This window comes from Linepithema humile, chromosome 8 (assembly GCF_040581485.1).
Source record: "Linepithema humile isolate Giens D197 chromosome 8, Lhum_UNIL_v1.0, whole genome shotgun sequence".
In the NCBI taxonomy this organism is placed as follows: domain Eukaryota; kingdom Metazoa; phylum Arthropoda; class Insecta; order Hymenoptera; family Formicidae; genus Linepithema; species Linepithema humile.
Window position 1 is genome coordinate 2,072,762 of NC_090135.1, and position 14,013 is coordinate 2,086,774.

At 40.7% G+C, this 14,013-nt stretch overlaps 2 protein-coding genes across 2 annotated transcripts; one reads left to right on the forward strand and one right to left on the reverse strand.

The window, feature by feature from the left end:
• Window positions 1-1,056: 1,056 nt before the first annotated feature.
• On the reverse strand, window positions 1,057-2,468 carry LOC137001646 (uncharacterized). Its single transcript, XM_067360758.1, has 2 exons — window positions 2,231-2,468; window positions 1,057-1,361 (listed from the first exon to the last, which is right to left on the reverse strand). Exons 1-2 carry the CDS (start codon window positions 2,466-2,468, stop codon window positions 1,057-1,059), a joined length of 543 nt encoding a protein of 180 aa, XP_067216859.1.
• Window positions 2,469-4,533: 2,065 nt separating this feature from the next.
• On the forward strand, window positions 4,534-6,788 carry LOC137001451 (uncharacterized). Its single transcript, XM_067360328.1, has one exon. It carries the CDS (start codon window positions 5,073-5,075, stop codon window positions 6,186-6,188), a length of 1,116 nt encoding a protein of 371 aa, XP_067216429.1. The 5' UTR covers window positions 4,534-5,072; the 3' UTR covers window positions 6,189-6,788.
• The last annotated feature ends 7,225 nt before the right edge of the window (window positions 6,789-14,013 follow it).

Here is a 14,013-nt window from a genome sequence, read left to right on the forward strand (position 1 = left end):
ACCGACGGTAACCCTGCACTTCCGGGTCCACTCTTACGTGTTCCGGAAGTTTCTCCCACACTTGGTCCACGAACCGAGCAAACTTGCTTAATAAAATCACCTTTGGCACAAATTCTAACTCCGCTGCTGTTAAATTGAGAATATCGCGTTCATCCGAGAGTGCGATGAACATTTCGACTGTTATACCACTCGTTCTTCGCGGGCCTTATATACCCGCTTGTTGCACACGACATTGAATAAAACTATCGATGGTTCATATTTGCATTAACAATCCTTATCTTATCTCTTCCGAGAATTATTGTGATCTGATACTCCCCACCATTCCAAAATTACCTCCTCTCCTCCAAACACGATGACGCATCTAGCAACATGGCGATGTCTACAATTTGTATTAACAATCATTATCACACCCTCTAAGAAACGGCGCTCAAATGCTGCCTCTTTGTTCTAAAATACAGCGATGACGCAATCCGTAAACCTGCACAAACCTACATACTATAAACATAATGATTCCGACAACATGGCGCTCTACTTTGATGCGTAGAAAAAAAAACCTGCACCAATAAACAGTTCTCTTTCCAATAAACAATCCTTATCTTTTCCGGGAATCCTTATCTCGCGATTTGTATTAACAATCCTTATCTTCCGGGAATTATTGTAATCTGATACCCCTACCACTCCACATTTACCCCCTCTCCTCCAAAAACGAAGACGTCATTACCCCTTCCACTGTTATCCGATACCCCTCTTCCCCTCTTCACCCGCGCACCCCCTCATTGCCCCATGGGTTAGAACCCCCATAGTATAACTACTTCGCGCTCAGTCCGTACGATGATAAGCGGCACGTCGTATCCGATTCCACCGATACTCTACCGTGGGGACATTATAAAATACAATTGTAAATAATGCATAGTGATTTATATAGTTTATTATTTTATGTATTATTGTCATTATTAGTTTTAAATGTATATATAGTAACATGTAGTAATAAAGAACATCATTGTATATAAATGTATAATAGTTTATTATAATGCAATGTAAAATATACATAGTTTATTACAATACATCGTCTTTATTTATCCAAGAATTATGCGAATTGTCGAATTCCAACCACTTTACAAACACCTTATCGTCCTTTCGGCGCCACACCTCCACGAGATAAACGTCGGATTGAGCGGTCTTGAGCAATTCGTACTCGTAAAAGCCTCCCGTGACCGAATCTCCGCGATAATCTTTAATCAGATACGTCACAGGATTGGTACGTTGCACCGTGGCGATCTTAAACACCTCCGTCGACCAATTCGGCGTGTATCCTTTCTCGAATACAGTTTTGAATTTGCTCACGCGCACCGGATCACCCACTGTTGAGAGAGATACGCGAAATTCCGGCACTGGCGACGTCGAAATATCCCGAGATAGGAAGGTGATTAGAGGAGAACTTGTCGTGTAAATCGATTTATTTCGTTCGAACGCTGAGAGACGACTGCTTCCGTCTGCAGACGGCAAGCCGTGAATTTTGACAAAACAGATATAAGGAGGGGGAACAGTTTCGATAGATTTATGATATCTCAAGTACAGATCAAGCGAGAGTATACATATAAATATAGCGAACATATGAGTCCTTTGTAATGCGAACTCGAAGTCGGCGCGAAAACAACAAAAAAAGCGCGCAAATAAGTACGTGGAGAACGGTGTTTATTGAATTTAGCGCGATAACATTTACAAATAATGCTTGCTAGTGATTCGACTTTTCACAACGACCGTTCTCGATAAATTTAAGAAAATTTAACCAAGAATATTATTAACTATAATTTTATTACGTTATTTTGTCGAAACACCCACCCTGAATTTCGCCGGCGCGGCAATTTTTATATTACTGTACACGGTGCTCAAGAGTCTCTTTGCGATCTCGGGAGTGACATCGATCGGACGCATACCGATCGTACGATGTTTACGACCGTTGTATTCCGAGACCAATCGCGGTAAATCGTCGATCCACTTGTACGATCCCGTGAGCGTAAAAAACACATTTCGTTCTTTAACGTGCGATTAAATCGTTCCACCACCGAAGCCTTCATGACTGAGTATGTCGAATAATGATTGATGCCGTATTTCTTGACAAGATTTTGGAAATCTCTGTTGTAAAATTCTTTTCCATGGTCGGTCTGCAAATTTTTCGGAATTCTCTCCCTAAATATCGCGGAAAATGCTTTGGACGTTTCAATTCCACCTTTGGTCTTTAAGGGCATGGCCCACGCGTACTTGCTCAATACATCGATAACGGTTAGAATGTAGTTGTAGCCGCCGTTGGATCGCGAGTATGGCCTCATCTCGACAATGTCAGCCTGCCACAAATCATCGTATCCTTTCACGACGACTGGCCTACGCGTAAAGTTTCTTTTCGCCGGTGCGTGGAGCTCGTCCACGAGCGATCTCCTCTCCAGGCTCACCATTTCCTTCTTGCTCATTGCAATTCGTTTTGCTTCCTCGTCGCCTCATCGTAGTATTCGATGAAATTTTTTCTCATAGCTGTACGAAGATTGAGAATCACTCGCTCGACAAGACTCTGCGTCTCTCGCTCGCGATCGACGAGTTTTCCATCGAGTCGCGCTACACTCCCGTCGAGGAGACCTCTCAGATCGTGAATCTGTCGTTCCAACGTCACTTATCTGGTCTCGATGTAATCGTCGTGGTCCCTCTTCCAGGTCCGCTCGGTATTCTCCGAATCTTCGAGTCGCAAAAGTACTTTTCGCTTAAAATTTTCATGGAGCATACGATCTCGATTCGCACGATCGCTCATAAGCTGGAAGTGATGATCCAGATGCAGCTTGTTGACGGCGTCGGTGTCCGCTTCAGGGTCGGCGAGATGTCTGATTACGCGTGACTTGGCGTTGAAAACCTCACCATCCTTGCAGAGACAATTCTCGCGCACGTAATTCTTCGAGACTCCGCCGCTCCACGATCCACGTCTCGTCACCCTGTCGCTTCCTCCTAGCTGTAGTCCAAATTTGTTGATAGACATTCCTGCATCGCACGAGCAATACTGGTTACAGCGGTGACAACGACGATCAATTTATAATCAATTTATAATCAGACCAGCTTCGCGCAGTTCCTCGATAATCGAGAGAAACTCGTTGTCGTGCGCGTTGTTTTCCGCCGACAGGAGACGTCCAGCAATCGAAGGCGATCCACCAATTTGTTCGGATCATCCCAGTGCACGTAATCGACCGCGTTGTTGGTCACAGTCATGGTCTGTGGTATGTTACACTTGGGTGACGTGCGACCCGCACCTCTCTTGTCGAGATGTGCAACACCTCCACCTTTCTTAGATATCAGAGGTGTGATGATATGTTTGTATTTGTATCCTTTGTTTCCCAAAATAGATAAATGCGCGTTATGACCGCGTCTGTAAGCGTTAGTAACGAGTAGTATGCTCTTGTACTTTTGTTTGTCATCCTCCGTACACAGCGTATCGTCGGGAAGTCTTTTAAATATTAGTTCAAACAGACCGGGCGTGCCCGCGAATTTCACACCGTCCATAATCAAATTGTCGTCTCTATCAATGTCGAAGGCCTTGTCTCCGAGAAACGTTCCCGCATCGTTGAAGTATACGCCGTACACGTTGTCGATCCCTCTCTTCTTGTCATCGCTCAAAAGCTCCCCGATACTCTTGGCCCAGCGGACCCATTTGACCATACAGAGCTTCCTGGTTTTCGAACGTTTGCATCGTCTCTCGCAAGGATGTCACGAGAGACGGATCCGCGCTGTCGGTTTCATTCGACCTCATCGGGCTTTCGAACGCTAATTTTTGCGGTTGGAGCGAGATATCCGGCTTTTTTCGTTTACCCATTGACACGGTGCTGTGCTGCACTGTGCTCCATCGCTTTCGATTCTTCTTCTTCTTCAACTCCGGTGTAGACGGCTCTTTGATAGGATCATCGTCTCCGGTATTCTCAACGATTTGTTTCAACGGTTCTACGATCGGTTTCAACCGTTTCTCCAATTGCACCTCTTGCTCCACTCTACCCATCTTCAACGTCCAATGCTTCTTGCGAATCGCTCGTACGAGCAATTTCCTTCGCGATCTTCTCCCTCTCGTCGATATCTTTCGTGTCGAGCGTCATCGTCAACGTCTCGAGAACAACTAACCATTCCGCGGTATCGCAAACTCGTTAAAACCACGTCTGTATCGTCTATCATTAATCGTACTATCCTTGTCTATCACTAAAAATCCGTACTTGTGCTGCCAACATGCGTGACACAATGTACAAAAATCTTCATACGTCTGGTTCGTATTCACATGATCGTTGTAGACATGCTTAAGGTTTGTTCCATCCTGCTTGAATATTACGAATAAATTCGCGTTGTCACGCACGAGATGTTTCGGTATTTTTGCATATGTTTGGCACAGATAGAAACAATCGACTTTCGAATGTCGACCCATAGCAAAATACTCGCGTATCGCATTCTGCTTGTCGCACGCTATATCGTCAAAGACGAATACGGAATTCGGTAATGCCTCGCTGTGCGGTACAATTGTGTTGTTGTCTCAGAATGTAAAGTAGCCAATTTCATCGATCGATCCAAGCAATCTTTCGAGATATCGATACTTTGGTTGATTCAACAATTTCGAGTACACATACACGTTTTCGAAACGTACACCGTTCGGACTTTCCAGCAGACTAATCATTACATTGGTTTTACCGCAATTCGAGGGACCGCAAATGATACCGCGTATCGTGTTTGGCAGCATTTTACCGTGTCTGCACGCCTTCTCACAAACCCCTTGCGTCTTATCATCCATGTTTTTCACACGGATCGTGTACGGTTGTTGTACAAATTTCATTTTTTACCAGACTCTTTCTCATCCTTGTTATTACGCGACGAGTGCGCAGCATCGGATGTTGGAAAGAGCTATACCTTGTATGTATTAAAGAGATATACCTTATATCGCACCGAACATCCAAAATTATTTATACTGGAAACTAAAAAGGGAGACACACTTCCAAATCGAGGCCAGATTCCAATGGACAACTTAGACATCTTTGCATACATGAATTCTAAATTTGTATATGTTGAAAAACATACGCCACCAGATGACATTGCTATATCACAACGTTATGCAACAAAAATGCGAATTAGAGAGACAAGTAATCACAAATACGTTATCTTTTGCTACCTTACAACTTGACGAATTCGCGTACCGTCTCATGAAAGGACCAGGCTACATGGCTGTTACAGCTGGAGAAGCTATCATTGTTATCAAATGCATACCAGTGGACGTCACTGTAAGAAAAACAGAAGAATGTTACGTCGAATTACTTATAATGGTGCATAATCAATCATTCTTTTTAACGCCTAAATCGCATGTACTTACCAAATACGGAAATCAACGCGATTGTAGCTACGAACTTCCTACGTTATATCGTATCAAAGACACTTGGGTACAGTTCACACCAGAACCGCAAATAAGGCAACTTCCGCCTCAACAATTGCAACCTATGACCACATTATCCTGGAAATATTTGACACCTGGACCATTAGCCGTCAGTGGAATCTACTCTGAAAAGGATATTGAACGATTGCGTGAACATATCATGTTCCCTGCTGAAAGGCCAGCTTTACTTAATTCCGTCGCCAGGGGACTCACGGGTCATTTGTTCAACTCCGAAGCCGTCTCTATGTACAATCTACTGGACGAAGCATCTTTAAATAAAATTGTTGACAATACTGCTTCCAGAATATGGAACGGATTCCTGACCTTTGGCTCCGCAACAGCCGGAATCTTTGGTATTTTCCTGATAGCCCGAATTGTGAAGCTTGTAATCGACACCGCCATTCACGGATACGCCCTCCACACGGTCTATGGATGCAGCATGCATTTGTTGGGAGCATTATGGAGCTCACTCACTCATCTTTTACTTCATCTCGCCAGAGGACCTGTAGAGACGAAAAAGAAGTCAAACAAAGCCACAGAAACATCACCCGAGAGAATCGCAAATGCACCGCCCTTGCCAGGACAACCACCGGTAATTCAAATTACTCCTACTACTTTTCGAACTCATTCATGTGACATCGAGTCAGCAATAATTAAAAACAGCGCTACTTACTCTTATAAAGACTTATGCGACCGTCTTGATAATATGGAACAAATTCCTCCGATCGCATCGGAATTCGTTCTAAAATAAGAGGGAGGTGTAACGTCCCGTAAAATTTCTGAAAAATAAAATAATCAATTAGTTGTCAGTAGAGATATATCCTCAATTATTAAATTGCATGACCAAATATAATCTAGTAATTTAAGATTATAATATTTAAGGTGGATGTCCCGGAATAAATGAACTTAATTATCTTTAAATAATAATGCAATCATGAAACAAAAGGTTTCACCAATGGATTGTAAATGTTAAATTTTTAGTTACTAATTAGTAGATTCAAAGCTATATAATTTATTCTCGGATCTCTAACCTTACTTTATTCGTTTAATAAATTTATTTTCTTTATAATAAATACAATAAGGACAGAAATTTATAAATATATTCATACATTAAATATGAATCTAGTCGCTTTAAAGTCATATTTAAATTATAATACTATAATGGGAAAGTAAAGACATAGCTATCGACTATGGAACATAGGCCGGTAAAACAGACCTATTAGAATACATTGAGAAAAATTATAAAATTCTAATAACAGATTTCTAGCCTTAATGTATAAGAAGCAATTCGAATCATCGACAAAATTCTATACTGCGACCACCATTATGTGTTCATATAAATTGTACAACGCAGGTAATTACAATTTACGATCTTCAATAATATCGCGACTACTTAAATTTTGATTTCAACGCGCTTAAAAACTAACGCAAAATTAATATTATTGGAGAAAGGTGATTAAACTAATTTGTTTGAACAATAATATATATATTCTAAAAATTATTATACAATATAAAATTAAGAGAATTTAAAATTAAACACATAATATAAAATAAACAAAAATAATAAAAATCATAAAATGGAAAAATATAAAACTAATATAAAAATATAAAAATATATATATATATAAAAAATAATAATAATAAAAATATAAAGGTACAAATTAAAAATATCACAAAAGAAATAAAATACAATATAAAAAGTTTTTTTTCTCTAAAACCGAAAAATAGAGCGCAACTCCCTGAGGAAGGCCCTTACACGCTCCCAGATGTTTGGAGGCCTTATTTCAGCGCTTTTGATGCTTCCGCCGGTTCAGTAAACTGCTCCTCTATTTCTCGAGTTAGGACTCCCAACGCTTGCATCAATTGGTGCCCGTCCTCTGTCTCGACAGGCTCGGTGAACTGCAAAATCACACGAGCACTGTCCCCCAAATCGATGTAGGTCCCATAGAGAAGGACCCTTCGAGAGTTCTCCTCTCCGACAGACGCTATCAAAATTAGTTCCATGTGGCGCTCCATAGTATTTATAATCTGAAATCAGTCAAAAACGGATTAGTAATGCCTCTAGATTAAATTTATCTGAAAATAAAACAAATTATTAAAATTTACAAAAACTCAAAAATTTTAAATTTTAAATTTTTTAAAACTTTTTATTGCCAGAATAATCTCACGACTCAAGCGAACTTTACAGACCGAACTCAAAACAGTTATCTCTAAACGTTTCCGATTTATAGCAAACTCAAAATTTTTAGTAAAACTCTATAATTCGAATATTCAAGCTGGATTAAGGTTATTAGTGTTTATAATACATCACTACGACGTCCCGTTCGCGAGATATCGACATTTTTGAAAAACCACTATGCGTTAAAATAATCTATAAAAAATAATAATAATAATGGCAAAGGTCAAAAATTTCAATAACTTACCGTTTTCGAGGAAATAAAAGATGAAAATAAATCTCGCTTTAGTCTTGTCTATCTGCATGCACGCAAGCAACAAGTGGCTTACTTAGCCGCCCTCTGGCAGCGAGGTACAGCTACCTTAAAGCCGGTCGACAAGTGTCTGCTAAGAAATAATTTAATTTGATATTTTGATCCTAATAAACCGTATAAATTTGCTGAAACAAATTAATAATTAATTAATTCTAAAATAATAAACTAGTAAAACTTTTAAATAATTAAATAACAAACGGGAAATAAGCGATTACACTAGTTTAAAATCATACTTGGTCAGACTGTACCTGTGAATGCAAGCACAAGAGCTGAACATTTGAATTGTTGAATAAAAGATTTACTAGAGCAGTTTGATTAAAAATAATATCTTGTCAATAAACTGTATCTTAATTAGTTATTAAAATCAAGAAAAAATCAATTATTATTTAAATCAATTATTTTAAAAATAAAATAAACACCTTTTTGGTATGAAAATAATAATAAACAATATTTTGATTTTTATAAACGGACTATAATATGTAAATTCACGACGTCGATCTGATAGAACCAATCCCGAACGTCCTACGACAAGTATAACGGAATCTAAAATTATTTTTGCACTTATATCTATAAATCCATATTTCACACAAAACCGCAAATAACTCAAAAGTGAATTTAACTACAGACTTCAAACTTTGAGAACCACTTTTAAATACGGGATCACCTATTATTCTTCAATAATATCTCACTAATTAACTCTAATTGAAAACTTGACTAATTAAAGCTGTAGTATAATTTCATAGCACTACAGTAAAAGTACAACTTTATGAAAGAGCCTGTATGAAGGCCCAATTTGAATTCCCTTCGTCAGAAGACGTAAAATGTAAGTTGCCTACGTGAAAAGATTTGACCTAAGTGCTAACCCTTAGGTGGGCAGCCCTGAATGCCCACCATGTCCACCCGACAAATGGAGACCAATCGAGAAGAACTCGACAGTCCCACGGACGAGAGAGGAAACAAATATGGAGGTTGAGGACAATACAACAAGATAATGGCCCTCACAATTATACAAACTAACGCGAACCACTCTGGCGGGGCTCAGGATCTTCTCCTTCAGAACATGAGCGAGTGGAAAACGAGTCTCGCCATTGTAGCAGAACCCTCCCGGATCCCAGAGAGTCCCAGATGGTGGGGCTCTACTGGTAAATTCCCTAAAGTAGCCATCATATGGGGAGAAGGAGATATAGGGGAAAATTTCCCCTGCTCCTTTATTGCAAGAACAGCCAACTGGGTTGCGGTAGAATGGGGTGATGCAATTGTTATAGGCTGCTACTGCTCGCCGAGAATGGGTGGGGTTAAATTCAGGGCCTTCCTTAATTCGGTAGATGCGTTGCTAGACCCCAATCTAGATAAACAAGTCCTGCTACTGGGAGACTTCAATGCGAGGTCTCTCCAGTGGGATAATAAACATTCCAAAAAAGGCGAAATTATGGCAGAGTGGGCCGCTGGGAGAGGCCTCACTCTGGTAAACAGAGATTCCACACCCACGTGTGTGAGATTTCAGGGTAGCTCTACAGTGGACCTGGCGTGGGCAACTTCAGCAATGTACAGTAAAATTAATAATTGGTATGTTGATTTGAGGAACCCTACGGCCTCCGATCACATGTACATTAGAATGACTTTGGGATCCTCACTGGCGTCAATCAAAAGAAAAGCCATAGATTCTAAACGTAGTTTCCCTAGATGGAATAGAAATAAAGTAAATATGGATCGATTAGTGGCCGCGATCATGGCCAAGACCTGGTATGATAGGAGCCACCTGGTGCAAAACGCGCAAACACAGGTGAAGTGGATAGAGGAAGCATTACATGAAGCCTCAGAGATGGCAATGCCGAGAAGCAAAAGATGCCACCAACATAACACCTACTGGTGGTGTGAGGAAACTGCATCTCTACGAAACGAATGCATAAAACTAAGAAGAAAATAACTCGAGAAAGGAAAAAAGACACGGAAGAAAACAGTACTAAAGTAAAATCGATAATGAAAAAGTACAAAGAGATGCAAAAAAAACTACGGATTGCTATACGTAGGGCCAAAACTAATGCGTGGAAGGATTTAATGGCTACAATCGACCAAGATCCTTGGGGACGTCCTTTTCAAATAGTGACCAGAAAGTTAAAACCCCAGACTATGCCAATAGTATCTACGTTATCGCCAGACAAGATGGAAAAAATAGTAAATTCCCTATTTCCAAAAGGGGAAATAGTACAGACACCAAGAAAAGAACATAAAACTTGGTGTTCGGAACAAGACGTACAAGAATACGAGGTGAAATTGGCCATGAGTAAAACACAGAATAACAAGGCACCTGGTCCAGGAGGAATCCTAGGAATTGTGATGACGGGTACGGCGAAATACTTGCTCCCTCAGTGGGCAAAATGTTTCACCTCCTGTTTGAAAGAAGGTAAATTTCCAAACAAGTGGAAAGTCGCGAGTCTCGTCCTACTTAGGAAAAAGGAGGGTCCATTGGACGACCCAAGTTGCTACCGTCCTATCTGCCTGATAGATGAAGCCGGAAAACTGCTAGAGAGGGTAATTGTAGAAAGAATCCATACTCACCTTAAAGGTCGCAATGCCCTCTCTAATGAGCAGTTTGGATTCAGAGAAAGAAGGTCCACGATCGATGCCATAAATAGGCTAAGATCCTACGTCCAGGAACAGACGAGACTGGGTCTAGTTGTGGTGGCTGTGGCACTGGACATAGCAAACGCTTTTAATTCCCTGCCATGGAAAACCATCATACGGGCCATGACAAACATGAATTTCCCTGATTATCTGATCGAGATAATTACAGATTACTTAAACAATAGGTGGATAACCTATATTGACCAGAGTGGTGGGATCACTAGGAAAGAAATCACCCGAGGAGTCCTACAGGGATCAGTCCTGGGTCCCACCCTCTGGAACATAGGTTACAATGAAGTACTACAGTCTAAAAACTTACCAAGGAATAGTACTGTAATTTGTTACGCTGATGACACAATCCTTCTGGTGCGCGGGTACACCATCGAAGAAGCAGCACAAAGAGCGGAAGTAGCAGCGGCGGCACTCGTCCTTGAGATCGAAAAGCTTGGTCTAAGAGTTGCCCCCAGCAAAACGGAAGCGATGGCGTTCCCTGCGAAATCTGTAAAAAATAAACAAATATACACATTAGTAAAGGGAGAAGTAATTCAGGTTAAAAGTAACATGAAGTATCTAGGTATGATTCTAGATGGGAACTGGACGTTTGCTCCGCACTTTGAACATGCTGTCCATAGAGCGGAGCGAGCGTTCAATGCTCTTTCGGGCATTATGCCCAATTTAAGGGGTCCAAAGGAGCAAATAAGAAGAAAAGCCATAGATTCTAAACGTAGTTTCCCTAGATGGAATAGAAATAAAGTAAATATGGATCGATTAGTGGCCGCGATCATGGCCAAGACCTGGTATGATAGGAGCCACCTGGTGCAAAACGCGCAAACACAGGTGAAGTGGATAGAGGAAGCATTACATGAAGGTTTCTTTATACTCCAATGCTATACATTCGGTGCTTCTTTACGGAGCGCCAGTGTGGGAGGAGGATATAAATAAAAATGTACACATAAAAAGAAAAATCTATAAACTGCAAAAAAAGATATGTCTTCGGATATGTTGCGGTTATAGGACAATTTCCTTCGTGGCCGCGATGATCCTGGCACGTAACGTCCCACTGGATTTAACAGCTTCTGTTTTGGGGAAGGTGTATAGGCAGACGAAAAACTTGGATCGAGAGGGCATACCTTTGGAGCACTCTGCCAAGATACGATTGTGCTTACAAGCTAAGAACGAAGCGATCAAGGAATGGAAAAAGAGAGTGCTCATCTCCCACAATAAGAGCGGCATTCGAGTAACTCAAGCCATCGTACCACATCTGGAAGAATGGTATAGAATGAAGAAAGGGTACACAACCTTCCACATCACCCAAATGATGTCGGGGCATGGGTGCTTCAAGGAGTACCTTTATAAAATCAAAAGGGCCACCTCTCCTAACTGTGAGCACTGCAACAGTGGAATTGACACGGCCCAGCACACCCTGGAGCTCTGTCCTGCCTGGGAACAGGATAGAAACGGGTTCCGGGAGGTGCTGGGCAGAGGAGTAGGGTTGAGTCTACCAGCAATAATAGAAGAAACAGTAAAGGACGCTAAAAAATAGAGAGCTTTTGTCATCTATTGCTCAAAGGTAATGGGAGCAAAAGAGGAAGCGGAGAGGGAGAGGGAGAGGCTAAACAATCAACAAGATTGAATTGGCCCCTTCCCCCTCCACCCCTCTCCTTACACAACATGGTCTTGTGACGTTAAGAGACGACGCAAGACTATATATAAGGGACCTATCCTTATAGGACGGAACAATTCCTTCCCCTATATAAGGGGGGAGAATAATACTGACCATTTAGTCAGAAGATAGCCCCATTGAGAAAAGAGCTCCCTTTTGAGCACAGCTGAGGTGGGAGTGATGTTATGCCTGTTAAGGTCTTCCGCTCCCCCCCTCAATAGGCTAGGTTAAGTTCATGAAGGAGGGTTTTTAGCGGGTAGGTCCCCACGGAGTTCTGACAATTGGTCAGGACATCAACCGTGGGGGAATCCCGCACTCCCCCGCAGTACGGGCTGCGGGGGGTCTTTCGAAGATTTTCCCTCCTTCCAAAAAAAAAAAAAAAAAAAAAAAAAAGTGCTAACCCTTAGCCTGTAGCCCTTGAAACAAAATCACCTTTTTCACACATGCTATATATATATATATGTCTCTCTATAGATCCCTTCGCCGCTAGCTTTAAGCGACCGACTGACTTGAAATACTTAACCAACGAGTGAAGGCGAGTAAGATAAGAATATTTTTATGAAATTATTAAAAATAATTATTTATTGTTATATATATATTTTATAAAGCATGAGGTAGGATAAGGAAATTAATATATATTATTAGTCAGAACTATATATCTTTTTATTCTTAATTAGGATACACTGTCGATGCTTCCGAATTATTAATATAAATACAAATTTCTCGCATATAATAAATAATTATTGTACACACTTACGACTATATACTTGTAGTGTTGCGCCTTCTTGTATGCGATGAAATTCCGATAAAATAAGTTAAATATTAACATTTTATAAACAATAATTAATTTTAAGTGCGGAATACAGAACTTTTCCAAGATCAAACTTATATGTCGTTGTGAATCTGAAAACGAACAATGTTAATATCCAAACAAAACAATGTTAAAATGTTAATAACTGTCTGTAAATAAGGAAATACGATATAAAATATTTCGTATCGGAACGTAAAATAGATCATCGAACACATCGACATCCGCTAATACAATGACTCATCAACATCTGCAAGATCAAACATCCGAGATGAGACGAAGGAAATTTCCACTCTGTACTGAAGGTCTAGCGATGTTCTACGAAATCACACATATGGCTCAACACAGGGAAAAGTCGACTGATGCAACTCGAAACTCATCGAGAGAGGAAAATCACCGCCAATCAAATGTCGAACTGCGAAGAACAAAGAAAAACCTTGACACGCCCCACATCATTAGCCCCGCCTATTTCACCTATAAAAAGGGCACCCGATGGCACCGCAGAACAGTATGGAAAAAGTCAGCAGTGCGCCAAGAAAAATCAGCAGTGTCGGGGTAAGAACAAAGAAGCCATATTCAACGAAATAAGAACATAGAATTTCGCGAGCAATGCGAAATAAAACTTAGAAAAAATCAGCGACACATAAGAACATAGAATTTCGCGAGCAATGCGAAAGGAGAACATAGAAAAATAACGCAAGAAGTGCGTAAGGGAGAATTCAAGAAGCCATACTCAAGCTGAACATTAAAATCTATCCGACGTACTGCCACTACAACTATATCAACCAATCGCTACTTCAAAGTTTAACATAAAATTTATGGAACTCGAAATTATTTATGGGAAATTGGCAAGGAAGAATTATACAATCTATCAGTTAACAACTTACAAAGCCGCTACGAAAATTCGAGAATACAAGGAACTCAACAGAAGACACGTCAGAACGGGAACCTCTCCTTTCAGCCGACGGATCATCATCATCGGAGAGAAGCA